The following is a 16,300-nucleotide window of genomic DNA, read 5'->3' as shown; positions in this document are numbered from 1 at the left end:
CTTCCTTCCCATGTGCCAGGGCGGGTCCCGGGGGGTGGCCTCAGCACTGGCTGCACCACACACATCTCTCCTGCCCCTAATGACTCCCACCTGGGGCACACAGTTGGGCAGCACAGGCCCTGCTCTGCCCAACAAGCCTCTAGGGCAAGTGCAAGTTCAGCCTGGGCCTGGAGACAGCAGATCAGAGCGTGTCCAGGTGGTCAGGGACTGGTCACTGAAAGGCAGGGAGACTGGTCCCTGCCCATCCCTCCCTGGGACCAGGGAGACACCGAAGACCCGAGTCAGGCCAGGACCTGCAGCAGCCCAGTGTGGGAGTCCGGAGCAGTGAGTGCCCCCATGAGCCTTGCTCACTGTGCCCTGCTTTTGGAGGATTCTGCCTGGGCCCCTGCCCGTGTCTAGGGGAGGGCCCGGAGGTGACCAGCAGCCTCACCAAGAATGCACTAGGGTGGGAGTCCCAGAAGAGGAGGCGCACCCTCTTAGCAGTGGGGAGGGGATGCTGGAGAGGAAAACAGAGAAACCTCCCCCCAGCCCACCCTGTTCTGCACCAGGTGATACATACCACATGCACCCTAGGAAGCCACATGTGTGTCGCTGGCTACTAACACAAGAATGGGGGACCTGACATGCTGGTGCAGGTTCCCAGCAAGGCTTAGAGCTGCAGGTCTCCAGGCAGTTCCCACAGAGCCTGGGGGTCACAGCCTGCCTCGGACAGTCCCCAGACCCCGGATCCGTGGACACCTCTGTCCTTAGAGATCATGCTGCACATCAGAGCTTTCCCGTTTTCCAGATTTCCTTATAAGCGATTTGACTTCACAGCATGACCTTTTTATACACATTTTCTATCTGGTATTTGTTTAGACCTTAGAAGTGTTCTGAGGCCAGACGCGGTGGCTCACGCCTCGGATCCCAGCACTTTGGGAGGCCGAGGTGGACAGATCACCTGAGGTCAGGAGTTTGAGACCAGCCTGGCCAACATGGTGAAACCCCCGGCCCTAAAATAAAATAAAATAAAATAGCCAAATGTGGTGGTGGACACCTGTAGTCCACTCGGAACTACAGGCTGGGGCAGTACTCGGGAGGCTGGGGCAGGAGAATAGTTTGAACCCAGGAGGCGGAGCTTGCAGTGAGCCGAGATCGCACCACTGCATTCCAGCCTGGGCGACAGAGCAAGACTCTGTCTCAAAAAAACAAAAAAAAAGTGTTCTGTAATAAAAGTGAACTGATAAGCTCTGGGCATCCCTGAGAATTCGTTTTCCTTTGGGAAAGGTTCCTACACGGCTGAGGTTTAGGGGCACTGTGAAGCAGAAGCTGAGCCTCGGAATCCCAGACGGAGACTCCGACCTCCTCCCAGGGGGGAAGCCAGTCGCTGAGCACCTGCGGGAGATTAAAGAGAGAAATGAGGAGGTGAGATCATGACGAAGCCACAGTTGCAGGCAGTGGGGCGTGGCTCAGAACAGGCTGTGCTGGGAAGTCGGAGCAGGAGCTGGCGCCGCCCTGCGGGCTGGCAGAGGACCATCCACTCCCTGGCGTCGGGGCCGTCCGATCTCATGGGAAAGAAACGTGAGACCCCTGGCTGGCTCCACACACAACCTAAGTGCCAGATGGATGAAAGGCCTACGCGTGAGTGAATGCCAGGAATATGAGACTCGAACGTGGCAGGATATCCTTCTGCCCACGATTCTAAAAGCTTACTCGGTAATGGGAGAATGGTTCCAATTTGATAAACTCAGGTTTTTAGAACGTCTGTGCTCCAGAAACACTGGAAGGCAAGTGGCTGCTGACTGGCGGAGAGAATTGGATGCCACAAGCGGCAAAGGGCTCGGGACACACAACACCGCAAGAAATCCAACAAATGAGGAGGAGGCATTCCTGCAAAGAAAAAACACACAGGCTGAGGGCAGTGGCTCATGCCTGTAATCCCAGCACTTTGGGAGGCCGAGGCAGGTGCATTGCCTGAGGACAGGAGTTTGAGACCAGCCTGACCCACATGGTGAAACCCCGTCTCTACTAAAAATGCAAAAAAAAAAAAAAAAAAGAAAAAGAAAAAAAAAATTAACCAGGCATGGTGGCAAGTTCCCGTGGTCCCAGCTACTTGGGAGGCTGAGGCAGAAGAGTCGCTTGAACCCGGGAGGCAGAGGTTGCAGTGAGCCAAGATCATGTCACTGCACTCCAGCCTGGGCGACAGAGCGAGACTCCGTCAAAACAAACAAACAAAAAAAACCATACAAATGGCACAAAGAGGAAAAATCAAATGGTGAGACCCAAATAGCCAGGAACCTTCCTTTTTCTTTTTTTCCTTTTTTTCCATCCTTTTATCAGCCATAAAAAAGGAAGGAAGGTTGGGCCTGGCACAGTGGCTCACGCCCGTAATCCCAACACTTTGGGAGGCCAAGGTGAGTGGATGATCACTTGAGGTCAGGAGTTCAAGACCAGCCTGGCCAACATGGTGAAGCCCCATCTCTACTAAAAATACAAAAGTAGCCAGGTGTGGTGGCATGCGCTTGTAATTCCAGCACGTTGGGAGGCTGAAACAGGAGAATCGCTTGAACCCAGGAAGCAGAGGTTGCAGTGAGCCAAGATCGTGTCCTTGCACTCCAGCCTGGGCAACAGAGCGAGACTCCGTCTCAAAAAATAAAATAAAAAGGAAGGGAAGTTGAACAGACTACAGCATGGAGGGACCCGGAGTGAAATAGGCCAATCAAAAGGACAGATGTTACATGATACCATTTATCTGCAATGCTAGATTTGGGACAGCCATTGAGGCAGAAAGTAGGTGGTGGGTGCCAGGGGTTGAAGGGAGGGGACAGGGAGTCCATGTGTAATAGGGACAGAGTCTCTGGAGCGATGCAGCATTCTGGAGGTGGACGGTGGTAATGGATCCCCAGGAGGCTGCTGAACTGTGCAGTTCAAAATGGTTAAGACAATGGACTTTGTGTTTATACAATAAACCCAGAAAAGACGTGCATGCTGTACCACAAACCCAGAATAGGTTTTACAGAGATTTTCTTGGTGTTTTTGTTGTTGTCGTTTGAGACAGGGTCTTGCTGTGTTGCCCAGGCTGGAAGGCAGTGGCACAGTCATAGCTCACTGCAGCCTCAACCTCCCTGGCTCAGGCAATCCTCATGCCTCCTGAGTAGCTGGGACCACAGACGCACACCACCATGCCTGGCTAATATTTATTTATTTATTTATTTATTTATTTATTTATTGAGATGGAGTCTCGCTCTTTCACCCAGGCTGGAGTGCAGTGGTGTGATCTCAGCTCACTGCAATCTCTGCTTCCCGAGTTCAAGCGATTCTCCTCCCTCACTTTCCTGAGTAGCTGGGATTATAGGTGCTCGACACCAGGCATAATTTTTGTATTTTTAGTAGAGACAGGGTTTCACCATGTTGGTCAGGCTGGTCTCAAACTCCTGACCTCGTGATCCACCCGCCTTGGCCTCCCAAAGTGCTGGGCTTATAGGCATGAGCCACTGTGCCTTGCTATATTTGTATTGTAGAGACAGGGGTCTCACTATGTTGGCCAGGCTGGTCTCAAACGCCTGAGCTCAAGCCATCTGTCTGTGTTGGCCTCCCAAAGTGCTGGGATTACAGGTGTGAGCCACCGTGCCCAGCCTACAAGGATTTTAATTCCTGCTCTGTCTAAAGTTGAAAAAGTTTTGGAATATCTAAGCGTCGTTTAATATGTCAGCACGAAAGCGCCAAGCCTTGTGGTTAAAGATGGCAGACCATCTTCAGTCCTCTCGGCCCCTTTCAAGTCCCCTGCTATATCAGACAGGGTTGGCTGGTTGGTTTTAAAGAACAAGCCACAGAATGGAGAGAATGGGTGACTGGAAGGCAGGCCAAGAGTGGTGAGGGGCCCTGCTGGCCAGTCAGAGAGGTAGCCTGGCACCCATGGGGCAGGTGAGCTGGGAGTTGGAGGTGTCAGCAGCGTCTGCACAGAGCCTTCTCCTCTATACGCTGGACTCAGGTCAGCAGGCTCAAGGGGTAGGCTGCCTCCTTGACTTGTAGGATGCAGTGGCATGGATGGAGGTCGAGGGAGGCTTTCACAGGGCAACCTGGGTGGCAGCAACAGGGTCAGCTTAAGCTGGTTCTACCCCGTGGGCCCTCCGTATCTGTCTGGGCCTCAGTGTGGGTGCACGGACAAGGACTGCTGCTCTGGGGAGGGAGTGTGCCAGAAGGGCAGGAGGAAGACACGGCTGTCCCCCCACACCAGCTGGAAGAAGGCTTCAGGGAGGAGGTGATCACGGAGCTCTTGCTGCCAGCCTTAGCCACCCGTCAGGTGAAACCCAGGGGCCAGGATGACAGAGGTCAAAGGAGCCCTTCCCAGGCACCACAGGCCTTGCTCCCTGTTGGCCCGTGTGCTGCAGCCTCACCCGTGGCCAGGCCCACCAGTTGGACACCCGGTCAGAGTGGGCTGGGTGCCATGAATGAGAGGTGTTGAGGGGAGCCTCTTCTGCGCTCAGGATGTGGGGGCTCGCTGCAGTGGGAGATGCGGAAGGGCCCCTGCCTGGCTGGAGAGCTCGGCCTGAGAAGCAGGGCTTGCCCTCCCCGCACCCCATGTCCACACTGCTCCTTGGTCCTGTAGCCCCCGGGTGTCCACCTTGGGTCAGGACCCACAGGAAGGCCAGGGAGGAGGATGGGGCAGGGCCTGGGTGTGGCTCCGGGCTGAGCCCCCCGGGATAAGGGCATAGGAGTGGCAGGGGGTCCCGTCAGAGGGTCCTGGATGCAGCACCTCTCCCCTGGAAAGCCTGGGGTGTGGACGTGAACCCCTCATTCCCCAGTGGGAAGCCCCTGCGTCTCCCAGCCACATGCAGATGAGGATGCAAGCCCAGCCTTTAGACAACAGAGTTTATTTCAGACTCAGCCTCCACTCAGGCCCAGGGTTCCTGTGGCCGCTGGCCAGTGAGGGCAGGCTGCGTTCTCACAGTGCCCACCACCACCTTCCGGGAGCTCGCCTGCTGCTGCACGCCAAAGACCACGCTGGGACTGGATGTGCTAAGGAGGGGCTGCACAAGGGGCCTCCCCAGGTACGGTGGGCTGAGGACAGTGTGTGACGGTCGCCACCAAGCAGTTCTACTCTACCTGTTATTGCATTTATACGCTGGTTAGACTCAGATGGTGCCAGGTGCAAGCTGGAGGGGCAGTCTAGCGGGGCAGGGCGGGCACAACTGTGAGGGGCCCTCGACATCCTGCCTCCCCACCAGCATCGGAGCTCCCCTGGAGCACAAGCTGGGGAAGGCGACCCTTGGGCAGCACCCCCTCCACAAGCAGGCTTCAGGCTCCGTCTTCCCACCCAGCTAGCCTTGGGTGGTGTGGGGAGGTGGCACTGAGGCTCTGCTGAGGTGACTGCCCACCCCAGGTCTGTCCCACTGCATCGGCCCAGGCAGACCCCCAGGGGTACACAAAGAGCAGAACTGGGGCAAGTGGAGCAACCGTGCCCTTTAATGTCCCCACGAGGGCCGGGCCCAGGCAGAACCCATCCCGGCACCCCCACTCAGAGACCAGCCCTGGGGGCCCAGGATCACCCAGCTGCCGGGGGTGGGGGCCCACACATGGGGTCCATTCCTTTCTTGAGGTTCCCCAGCTGTGCCTTCTCCCCGCCTCCTGTGCTGTGGACCCCAGAGCCTGGACTCTTTCTGCCCTGGAGGTTGGGGAAGTCCTGGGTCAGCAGGGGTGGGCTCGGGCATCCTCTCCACTTTGCGCGTGTATTGGGGGCATATGTAGGTGTGTAATGAATGTGCGTGTGTACACGTAGATAAGGGTGAACTCTGCATGCACTGGCTTCCTCAGGTCTGTACAGGAAGTGGCTCCGTGCCCCCCGCCTGGCCCCCAGGTATTATTTTTTCCGGGCCAGGAAGGCCACACCGAGAATCAGGGCTATGGCTGCCACAGCCACACCTCCAGCCACCAGCAGGGGGTTCAAGTTCTCGCAGGACCAGGGACCTTGGCCCCCAGGCCCCCCACCGGCAGCTTCGTCCTCCTCCGCCCCATCCCCAGGACCCTTGGCCTCTGGGGTTGCATCGGGACTGCTGGGGACCGCGGGGGCCGTGGGGGCCGGCTTCAGGTTACTGTGGTTGTTGAGAAGGGCAGGGTCGGCCTTGGCCGGGGTCTTCTTGGCAGGTACCGTGGTGGGGGCCGCTGGCGGCTGCTGCTTCTCGGCCGGGGCCTCCTTCTTCGAGGGCTTGGTCGAGGGGGCCTTCCCATCGGCTGCCGGGGGTACCTTGGCCTCGGTGGTGGCCTGGGGCGCCTTGGTGTCAGGCTTAGGGCTGCTGGCCGACTTCCCTCTGGACTCCATGGTGGGCGGGGCGTATGGGACAGGCAGGTGAGTACACCAGAGGGGCTCAGGACAGCTCGTCACTCCTGGGCATTCTATGGGCCTGGAGGGAGACACAAGGGAGGCTGCGTGTGGGTCCAGTCCCCCCCGGTGCTGCCCCGACCACCTGGTCCCCAGGCAGTCCCTGCCCAGTTCTCTGGAGTCCCCTGAGCCCCAGCTCAGGGGCTTCCTGTGGGCCTCTGACGCTTCTCTTTCACAGCCTGGTCTCCGTCTGTCCATGACCACTCCCGGAGGAACCCCTCCAGCCGCAGAGGCAAGAGCCACGCACAGGTGGGAGGAGCTAGGGGCCCCCCGGTGTTCCGTAAAATGGCCCATGCAAATGCCACATCCTCCTACCAGCCAGGGGCAGGAGGCCTCTTGGTGGGGAAGTGAGGATCAGACCCCGAGAACTGGAAGGAAAAGCATTCTTCCCTCCAAGGAGGGGAGGTGATTGGAGCCGCAGTGGGAGAGCCGACTGCATCCCCTCCTCAGGAGAGCACTCCTGCTTTGCAGAGACAGACACTGAGGCACCGAGGCTGTGACCTGGCCAGGATCCTGGTGGAGGAGGGCGGGGAGGGGCAGGAGCTGGGATCTCAGGCAGCCATCAGGGTGGGTGGGCTCACGAGATACCAGACTTGAGAAAATTGGGGTGTCTCTCCAGGAAGGCAGTGTGGGGCTGTGCTTCCAAGGGCCGGCTACTCCTCCCCAGCCTCTGAGGCCCCCTCCCCAGCACAGGCCGTGCCTCTCTCCAGCCCTGGGGCAGAGTCCTTGCGGAGCCCAAGGCTGTGCTGTCTCTGTGGGCAGAGGGTTCCTGGCATTAAACAGGGTGGACACACGCTGCTCTTGGCCGGCGAGTCAGGGTGGAGGACAGGGCTCTGGGCTGTGGGAAAGGCCGTGCCCAGATTCTCAATGACTCAGGCACAGGTGGGAAGAGCCCTGGGGGCCCAGCCGCCCTGAACCTGAGTGGTTCTTGCCCCAAAGCCTCAGAGGCCGCCTGTCTACCTCTCCCAGGGAAGGATGAGAAGTCCCCCGACCTTCAGAGAAAGGGAGGCGCGTTTCCCACCCCCGCTAGGTGCACTGACCACACTGAAGGTCACCCGAAGGTCACAGCGTGATGAGGGTGTCTCCAGGAGAGGCCCAGCCGCTGCCGACCTCTCAGGGAAGCCCAGCCGCCCCCTCACCCCTGCAGCTCTGGGGGGGGCCCAGCTGCTGGGCATCAAGTTTGCAAAGAGCAGGTGGTCTGCCCCCCAACCTCGCTATTTGTGTCACTTACATCCCGGCCACCGCCTCCTTCTCCCAAGAGCAGCTGCGCCCTGGAGAACTGGGGGGCCCGCGCGCAACCCCGGTGACCTTCAAGCCTCGGAGCCGCCTCCTCGCCCCGCAGGACCCCGCGCCTGCCCCGCCCCGCCAGCCCGGAGCCCCCTGCCTTACGCGTCCTCCGGCCTCCCCTGGGCTGCGCGCTCCTCCACGGGACGACGGCGGCTGCGAACGCGGAGAGCTCGGGAGTTTCCCACAATGCACTGCTCCCGGCGCAGGAGGGCGGGGAGGGGGAGGGGGAGGGGCGACGGGGCCCCGCCCCGCCGGGAACTGCGGGGTCCGCAAACCCAGCTCCACCCTAGATGGTGGGGGGGAGAACCTTAGGGTCAGGGAGAGCAACTGCAGGGTTCAAGTCCCATCTGGGACTGCCAGAGGCAGGAGGCGGGTCCCGCCCAGCATCCCCTCCAGGCCAGGGTGCCCCTTGGTCGGTGGGTGGGTGCACAGGCATAGCCCTGCAGTCTGAAGGGAGCCAGTTATGGGAAGAGGGGACTGCCCTCCCCTGCCCCCAAACAGACCCCCAGACAGCAGCATCTACTTAGAATATTTATTTATCCTCTGACATGACAAGACACAAAAAGTTACAACTTCTTAAAACTCTTCAAAAGAAAAAAATATAATTCTGTAAAGCAGCAGCAGCAGCTTCCAAGGTTCAGATGTGAAGGGAGGGGCAGCTCCCAGGAGCAACCGTGAACTGGAGGGGTCCGGGCCTGAGCCCCAGGTAGTGTCGCTGGGAAGGGGCCTCCGTGGAGGGCCCCGGTTTTGGGGACACAGCACCAGCACATCAGGGTCTGTCACCAACACGATCACATGGCCAGGGTGGGGCAGGGAGAGCTTCGGCTCACAGCAGGGCTCGGCCTGGAGGCAGGGGGGAATGGGGCTTCTGAAGTGTGCTCAGGGGCCTTATGCCCAGAGGCAGGAAGGATGGGGCTTCTGGAGCTTACCCAGGAGCCTTATGCAAAGGCGGAAAGAGGAGGGTGGACCCTGAGAGGACTTGGGGTGGGCGGCAGCTCCTGGCCCTCCCTCCAGAGCAGGGCAGGCACCCTCAGGCTCCACACTGGTCCCCTTGCCTGCCCCGCTCCCTGGCCAATCTCAGAAGAGAGGTCAGGCTGGGTAACTAAGTTCCTGGACGGGGTCAACAGAGCCTGGGACACACACAGCACACAGAGCGCCTGGCCGCGGCGGGAAGGGGGGCAGTCCCCGGCAGCCCCATCCCCAAGAGCCAGGCCAGATCCCCACAACACACGCACACACACAGGCACACAGACCTCACAGTCTGGGCCCCAACCTGGGGTGGGAGCTGAGGGGCCCACCACAAAGTCCCGCAGTGGGTGACGGGCTTGCCCTGAAAGTCAGACCCCGGGGCAACCCCTCGCTTGGGTCAACAGAGAGGGCAGGAGACCCCGGTCCTCTTGCAAGGCTGGCCAGGGAGGCAGAGTCCAGTCCTGCCAAGGCGACAAGAGCGGCTGGGGAAGGACGGAAGGGCTGGAGAGCCACTTGGGCCCAGCAGGTTCAATAAATAGGTTTGTGCAGGGTCCCTGTGTGGACCAGGACGGCCGTGGAGACTGGAACCGGTGGGCTGGGGGTATGGTCCAGCCTGCCCAACCCAGGCCCGGGGGCCCCCAGCCCAGAGACCAGCTCTGTCCCTGGGGGTGTTCAGGCCAGGGCAGGATTGGGGCAGGGGCTAGCTTGAGGAATGTAAAGATTTCTGCATTTTCTACATAAATAAGACATTGATCCCAACGATGCAGGCAGCACACCGGGGGGCTCGCGTGTGCACCGCCTATGTGGACCCTGCACCCCGTCCCCTGCTGCCCCTGCCGACAGGAGGGCTGGGGAGCGGTCTTCCCTTGCTCCGTCCTGGGCTAGCTGCCTGGCTCCAGCCCCACACCAGCCCTGCCCGGCTGGCTGGGGTGGAGCGGGCACTGGGCTCAGGCCTGGGAGTCCTGCAGTAACCCCAGCAGGGACTCCGCGATGCCCAGGAAGTAGACCACCTGTGCGATGCCGAAAAGGGGTGCGATGACCAGCGCGCGGCAGTAGGCGCCCTTCAGGAAGGCTGAGGGGCCCTCATGCCGCAGGATCTTCCTGTGGAGGAAGGAGGGGAGGGTCAGCCCGGTACGCAGGCCCCCAGGCCCCACCCCCTGTGGGACCTCCCCACCTGGCACAGTCCAGGAACCCAGAGTAGGTGTCCTCATTGACGCCTCGCTGAAGTGACTGGAGCCGCGTCTTCACCACTGCAAGGGACGCTCGGGTCAGTGTGAGCCTGGCCAAGGGCTCAGTCCCGCCCCATCCCCAGCCGGGCGCTGTCCCATGCACTGACCATCACAGGGGTTGACGGCCACAGCAGCGGCACTCCCGGCCACACAGCCGGCCAGGAAGGACACGTAGAAAGGCGACTTCTCCTCGGACGCCGGGCGGCCCAGCTGGTTCAGGTTGGCAAAGAGCGGGAAGTAGACCACGGAGAAGGGAACGTCCCTGTGGGGAGTGAGGTGGCCATGGGGACAGGAAGTGGTGGGTTGGGCAGGCCGGCCTCCCCCATCCCTCCTCCCATCCACCCTGTGCCTCCTACCTGAGCAGCGTGGCCCCGAGTCCCTTGTAGAGACCAGCAATGCCGCGGCTTCGCAGCAGGTCACGGGTCAGCTGGGTGGCCGTAGGCCGAGGGGCAGCTGGAGCCTCCACTGAGGGCTGGGCACCCCCCTGGGCTGAGAGCTGGCCCTGGGCAGCCAGGATCTTCCTCTGGGCGGCTGCGGACAAAGAGGCTGCTGTCTCTTCTTCTGTGCAAAGTGGGCAGGGGACACACTCTGGCCCTCCCTGTGTCCCTGCCCTCCCCTCGCCCTTACCCCTTCCAGCACCTCTGCCCTCTCCCCTCCCTCCTCCCGCCCTCACCGATGCGCCCTGCATCCTGCAGCTGGATCTTCAGCATCTCCATGGGCGTGGTCACGATCACCTGGCAGGTGCCAGCCCCACAGCCTGCCAGCATCTCTTTAAGCAGGGTCAGCTTCTGCCTGTGGTAGGGGCAAGGCCGCGGTGAGTGGGAAGAGACAGCCTACCTGCCACCCTCGGGGCTGCCCACCGTGCCTGGGCGCAGAGGATGGTGGGAGCTGTGGAGGCAGATGCAGGCCTGTGGGGGTACAGCCCCAGCCTCCGGCCCTGCAGCAGCAGGCGGGGGGAGCCCAATGGACAGACAGCCCCACAGGCAAGGGCCTGGGGAGGGCAGTGGGGCTGTCTCCAATAAAAGAAAATGGGAAATTGGGGGTCGAGTGCCCTAAAAAGGGGCTGCCCTTGCAGCCCGCCTCCAGCAATGGGGGAACCAGTCAGTGCTCTCAAGCCCTGGCTTACTACACAGGCAGCAGCTGGGAGCCAAGGGCTGCCAGGCCAGAGCCCCACTGATTTGGCATCTGCTCTGCTCCCCTGGTCAGGGGAAAGGAGGGAGGCCACCCCACAAGCTCAGAGAAGCCCCAAGGAAGGGGCTGAAGACAGGCGGAGCCCCCAGGTGGGACCCAGCTGGCCGGGTGGACCCCTCCTTTGTCTGGAGCCCAAGACCCCTTGAGTGTCTGCCAGGCAGGGCGCTCACCCATCCTTGGAGAGCTGATGTCGGAAGAAGTCGTTGGCTGCCAGCTTGATGGCCTTCTCGGGGGTGACGAGGGTCAAGTTCACAGCGGCTCCTGTGGAGCAGAGGGTCAGCTGGGGGACATGCTCGGTGGCCAGGGTGGGGAGGTGCTTGGCCAGGACTTGCTGCCTGGCCGTCAAAGCCCCATCCCAGTCACTCCTGGCCATCTCCTGCCCTCTCACCCACATTTGGGCCTGGTGTGTGCCAGGTTGGGGGGGGGGGCCGGCACGGATGGGGCAGCACCTCTGGTTCAGGCGTTCCCGTGCCCACTGCATCTGTCTCTGATTCTGGACAGCATCTTGCTGCTAGGGGCATGGGGATCATCCCGGAGCCCCTGAGGCCTCCCTGGGAAACCCCTCCCTCCCTAGGGGACAGAGGGTGCTTGTGCTGGCAGGGGACTGGGGCCAGAAGTCACCCAAGCATGTGGTCTGGAGTGGGCCAGAGTTCGGGGGAGGCTGTGGAGAGCCCCCATCTCAGTGCCGAGGGCTCAGGGCTGCAGCGCTTCTACCAAATCCAGGCTCCGGATGGCGTCCTAAGCTGATTTGCGGTAATTCCCCCTACTCCCTCCCATCCCCAGCCATAGACGGGGTCTAGCCTGTCCCAGAAAGCAGAGGCGGCTGTGGCCACCACAGAGGACACAGATGTACTGTGGCGTCCCACGCACCAGGCACTAAGCGGGGGCGGGGAGTTGCCACGGGAGGGGCTGAGAACTGCCACTCACCAGAGATCCAGTCCCCTGCACAGGCACAGCCCCCTCAGACACGTCCACGCTCACACACCAGGCCCAGGCTGGCTGCCCTGCCCTGCCTCCCCCACCGCTCCTTGCCACGACTCGCGGGCGCTATCCAGGTCTGCCCATCTCGAGCCGAGCCAAGTCAAGCCTTACCCCGGTACATGCCAAAGTATCCCTCGGAGCGGATGGTCTTGATGAGGCAGTCGGACCTGTGGCCAAGGGGACAGGGTGAGCCGGGGCCAGCTGGGGCCAGCCGGAGGCCGGGGTCCCTGGACTGTCTAGGGCTGACATAAGAGGCCAAGTCCTCAGCCCAGCTCTGACCCCAGTCCTGACCCACATGGGATCTCCCCCAGGCCTGCCTGCCTCCAGTTTCCCTTCTGTCAAACAGGGTGAGGGGCACAGGAGCAGAGCTCCCCTCCTGGCCTCCCGTGCTGCCACATGCTGGGCCTACTCCCCACGACCGCCTGGCACACTCACATGCTTGTGTACATGCGCTGGCCGTTCTGCTGGTTCTGCAGCCTGGTCTTGGCCAGGTCGATGGGGAACACGCAGGTGACCCCGATCAGCCCGGCGATGCCGCCATTGATGAGCTTGGCTGGCAGGCTGTGTGGACAGGAGTGTCAGGAAGGGTTTCTGCGACCATGGGTCAGGGTGGGGGCGGGGCATGCAGCCAGGACTGGAATCTGACCTGATCTGCTTATCAGCCATTTAACTCGATCGTGCCCAGGTAGGAGCCGAAGAGGTGGACGCCAGGCCGGGTGGGGTGGAGGTGGAGGTGGAGGAGGCCTTGAGGGAGGCTGGGACCCAGGGGGGTTGGGCGGTGCTCCACCTTCAGGGGAATTTCCAGGCTTCAGCAGCCGCCCCTTCTGTCCTAGAAGGAAGAGGGGATGGGAATGAGTGAGGGTGGGGCCACCCGAAGAGTAATCCTCCCCCAGCCTCCCTCTCACATGCAGCCTGTCACCCACCACCCCAGACGGGAGCCGTCACTGTGTCCTGAGGGTGCAGCAGCAGGAGGCACCTGCCACCCAGTCCCATGCCCACCCCTGGGACCACCTGGCTTCCTTTCAATCCCCCCCTCCCCACCGCCAGCGTCTTCCCAGCCAGCCTCACACGCGCGCTCACGCTCGGGCTCACGTGCACCCCAGCCAGCTCCGGCTTTTAAAGGGCCAGGCACCTCTGAGGGCAGTGCCAGGGGCCGGTGCCAGGGTGCCTACCGGAGCACCTTGACCTGGACAGCTGTGGTGACCATCCCCCACATCCTTCAGCACAGAGAGAAGCAGCCAGCACCTGCCCCCTTCGAGCTTGCGGCTGAGGTCTCGGGCGCCCTAAGACCCCCCGCCGACCTGGGCTCAGCCATCCCAGGTATAGCTCTCCTTCTGCAGCAGCTCCACCCAGGGCCTGCAGAGCTCCTTCCCAAGAAGCCCGCACCCCCCACGGCCAGCCACTTGCTCACCTTCCTCCCCTCCACCCCTCCCAGGAGTTTCACTCATGGATACACAGAAGCCAGTGATGGGACCCCTGGAAGCCTTGGGGGTGGGGGATGGCTGGCCTTCTGAGGCCCCCTGTGGCTGGCACACCCATCCCCTACAGAGGAGAGGAGAACGGACCTCTCCCACTAAGCGGCAGGGCTGGGGAGCCACAGCCTCAGGGGCCTCCCATAAGGTCATGGCCATAAAATCCCAGCTTCGGGGGCCTTCCCTCCTCACCCTGGGTCCCCCAGAGGCCAGCTGTTTCGGGCACGGGCAGCACCGTTGCCCAGGGCCACACGGCTAGCTCACACCCACAGATCCTCAGGGACTCCTGACCTTCACCTCGGCTTTCCAGGACTGAGCCATCCACCACCGACCCCCACTCCACCACCTGCCCACTGGTCCTGTTCTCACTCTGCCCCAGGCACTCACTCTGGACGGCTTCTCCACACTCCAGCCCGGCACTCACACAGGAGGGGAAGCTGCCGGGGGAGGCGGCGAGGGGGCCGCAGGGATTGGCCGTGGGGCGGGGTGGGGCGGGCCTGCAGGGGGCTACTTTCTCTTTCACTTTGGGCCAGTGGAGGCTTCCCGCAGCCTTGAGAGGAGGGATGAGCAGGGGCGGGTCTGACTCAGGCTGACCTGGCACACACCACGCACCAGCAGGGACCTCAGCGCGTGGCCACCACGCCCCCGGCACACACGGGTTCCTGTCTGCTGCCTGTGGGCTGGGCACTCCAGCATTTCCTGGCCTGGATCTGTCTAGGGCTGGTACTCTGAGGATGAGGCTTTCTCCGGGCCAGGGTATTCTATGTGTACCTGGACAGGGAATCCGGTGCTGTGGGGCAGTGATGGGCTGACACCCACTCGTGTCTGTGGGATCTATTAGGGCAGATGCATGTCAGGGAAGCCTCATGCTGGGCCACAAAAAAAGGCCTGCTGTCCACAGGGAAGGGCTGTCTGGGTCTCAGAGGCCACTGGTGCCACCCACAGGCCCTGCTCACCTGACAGGTCCAGAGGGCATGGGAGCTGGCATGCCCAGAGCCCTCTGCCCCACCCCCGTCCCACTCAGGGCTTCACCGCCAGGAGACCTGCCTCTCCCTGCCTCAGCCAGTGGTGGTGACGAGCTGACCTCTGAACTTCAACCTGATCTCCCCCCCCCGCCCGCCCCCCCCCCCCCCCCCCCCCCCCCCCCGCCCACTATTTGGGTGCAGACTGGCCACAGCTCTCCAGGCTGCCCTGGGCCCTTCATCTCCGCTCTAGTCCCTCCCAGGGGTGTACCCTGGCCCACCAGGGACTGAGCAACCCCCTTCCTCCTGGGAGCCTATCTCCAGTCTGGGACGAGGACACCAGCATGATGGGAGCAATCCTAGAAATCAGTGGGGAGCGGCCATTAGTCCCAGGAAGAGAAGCAGGCCTAGAGATCCCAGGGCAGAGAGGCAGGCCTGGGCCCGCACAGCACCCACTGCAGTGGAGAGGAGCTTCTGGGTGGAGAATGAGGACATCGAGGGGCTCTGCATAGGGAGGAACCAGCAGGGGTTCCGTCTGAACGCCAACCCCACCTTTCTGTCCTCACTCGGCAGTTCCCACCCCTGGCTTATGAGACAGCTGGCCAGGGCCCTCCCCCTGCACTGATGTTACCATAGAAACCCTGCAGCCCCGGCGGGGCCCAGGGCTATGAGCCGTCACTGTTCCCCCTTCATAGTCAGGCCAACCGAGGCCACAGGCAAGCCAGGGAGACAGCAGTAGAGCAGAGACCACACTACAGGAAGATACCGCTGCTTCCGAATCTGCAGGAGTAAAATCCTCCTCCCAAAAAGCCGCCAGGCTCCTCCTACCCCCAAGAAAGGCAATGGGGGTGAGGCTCCGAGTCTGGCTGGCGGCTCCCCCATTCAATCTCCCGCTGTCCCTGTCCTCTTGGGGCGGTGCTTTCTATCCTGCTGGCTGGAGGGTCCCGGAAGGGGTCTCCAACCTCGCGATGCCTCGGCCAGAGGACAAAGGAGAAGCGGGTGGCCACTCTCTGCGCTCGGAGGCCGGCTCAGGCCCCTGCCCCACTGCTGGGGCTCGGCCGACCGCTCCGTCCTCCGCCTGGCCACCGCGACTCGGGCCACGCACGTGTCCACAGATGTCCGGTGAAATCCCACGTGTGCGTCCCACATGGCTCGGTCTCTCTTCCTTGGACTCGGGCCCCAGACATCCACCCTGGGGGACACGTGTGTGCGGGAGCGCGCCCGGCACCGTCGGGGCCGAGCACGGCCTCTCACGCCAGGGCAGCCGCGGATTCGAGCATCCGCTGGTCCAGGACCCCTCGTCCCGCCCGCCAGGCCACGTTGTTCGGGCAGCTGTCACCTTCCTCGGCCGCCGCGGGACCTCTCGCCCCCGCAGCCCGGCCGCACTCGGATGGGCGCAGAAGGGAACCGCCGGGCACTCACCGCGCTCGCCGCCGCCGCCGCGCTCGCCTCCCCGCCCCGCCGCGCGCTCGGCCAGCACCTAGGCGGGGAGGCGCGTCCGCTCGGCGCTGCGCGCGCTCCGCCCTCGGCCTCCTCCGGGCTTCGGCTCCCCCTCCCGGCCGCCGAGGCTACTGCGCCCAGCCAGGCCACAGCCACGCGCCCACCCGCCTCCTCGCCCCGGGTCCCCCCCTACCCCGGCAGGGTGGCAGTTCTGCGCGCAGAGGCCGGGCCGCGCGTCCCCAAGGTCCTTTCTTGGTTCCCAGGCCTCAGGCCCCTGCAGGGACAAGGACCCGCGGGGCGCGGGTAGGTGGCAAAGCGCCGGTGGATGAGGGTGCCCTGGGGGAGGCGTGGCCTCCGGTGCAGACACAGGTGCTCCGTGGAACTGCTGGGCCAGCCAAGTGAAGTGGAGGC

At 62.4% G+C, this 16,300-nt stretch overlaps 3 protein-coding genes across 10 annotated transcripts; 1 reads left to right on the top strand and 2 right to left on the bottom strand.

The window, feature by feature from the left end:
- Positions 1 to 4,834: 4,834 nt before the first annotated feature.
- On the bottom strand, positions 4,835 to 7,846 carry CEND1 (cell cycle exit and neuronal differentiation 1). The gene is made up of 2 exons (XM_003909344.3): positions 7,748 to 7,846; positions 4,835 to 6,380 (listed from the first exon to the last, which is right to left on the bottom strand). The coding sequence occupies exon 2, from the start codon at positions 6,296 to 6,298 to the stop codon at positions 5,840 to 5,842; it is 459 nt and encodes a 152-aa protein (XP_003909393.1). The 5' UTR covers positions 6,299 to 6,380; positions 7,748 to 7,846; the 3' UTR covers positions 4,835 to 5,839.
- Positions 7,847 to 8,163: 317 nt separating this feature from the next.
- SLC25A22 (solute carrier family 25 member 22) lies at positions 8,164 to 15,973 on the bottom strand. 8 transcript variants are annotated; one of them, XM_003909333.4, is made up of 10 exons: positions 15,872 to 15,973; positions 12,662 to 12,844; positions 12,451 to 12,576; positions 12,127 to 12,182; positions 11,205 to 11,295; positions 10,517 to 10,635; positions 10,200 to 10,374; positions 9,951 to 10,105; positions 9,789 to 9,864; positions 8,164 to 9,715 (listed from the first exon to the last, which is right to left on the bottom strand). In XM_003909333.4, the coding sequence occupies exons 2-10, from the start codon at positions 12,679 to 12,681 to the stop codon at positions 9,562 to 9,564; spliced, it is 972 nt and encodes a 323-aa protein (XP_003909382.1). In that variant the 5' UTR covers positions 12,682 to 12,844; positions 15,872 to 15,973; the 3' UTR covers positions 8,164 to 9,561. The 8 variants fall into 8 exon arrangements, with proteins under 8 accessions (XP_003909382.1, XP_009183512.1, XP_009183506.1 ...); XM_009185248.4 differs by lacking the exon at positions 15,872 to 15,973 and adding an exon at positions 15,555 to 15,608; XM_009185242.4 differs by lacking the exon at positions 15,872 to 15,973 and adding an exon at positions 15,081 to 15,169.
- On the top strand, positions 15,292 to 16,291 carry PANO1 (proapoptotic nucleolar protein 1). Its single transcript, XM_031653979.1, is given in 6 exon segments — positions 15,292 to 15,324; positions 15,326 to 15,443; positions 15,446 to 15,661; positions 15,664 to 15,861; positions 15,864 to 15,904; positions 16,091 to 16,291. Coding segments are annotated over 6 exon segments (807 nt in total).
- The last annotated feature ends 9 nt before the right edge of the window (positions 16,292 to 16,300 follow it).

Source organism: Papio anubis, chromosome 12, assembly GCF_008728515.1.
Source record: "Papio anubis isolate 15944 chromosome 12, Panubis1.0, whole genome shotgun sequence".
NCBI lineage: Eukaryota > Metazoa > Chordata > Mammalia > Primates > Cercopithecidae > Papio > Papio anubis.
The sequence above is the reverse complement of the archived record's forward strand: the minus strand, read 5'-3'. Positions and strand labels throughout refer to the sequence as shown.

Excerpts from the sequence above, each read along its gene's own strand:
- CEND1 (XM_003909344.3), bottom strand. The coding sequence starts at position 6,298 with ATGGAGTCCAGAGGGAAGTCGGCCAGCAGCCCTAAGCCTGACACCAAG.
- SLC25A22 (XM_003909333.4), bottom strand. The coding sequence starts at position 12,681 with ATGGCTGATAAGCAGATCAG. Across the intron at positions 12,577-12,661 it reads ATGGCTGATAAGCAGATCAG|CCTGCCAGCCAAGCTCATCA; the intron begins GTCAGATTCCAG and ends CTGTCCACACAG. Across the intron at positions 10,636-11,204 it reads CATCAGCTCTCCAAGGATGG|GCAGAAGCTGACCCTGCTTA; the intron begins GTGAGCGCCCTG and ends CCCCTACCACAG.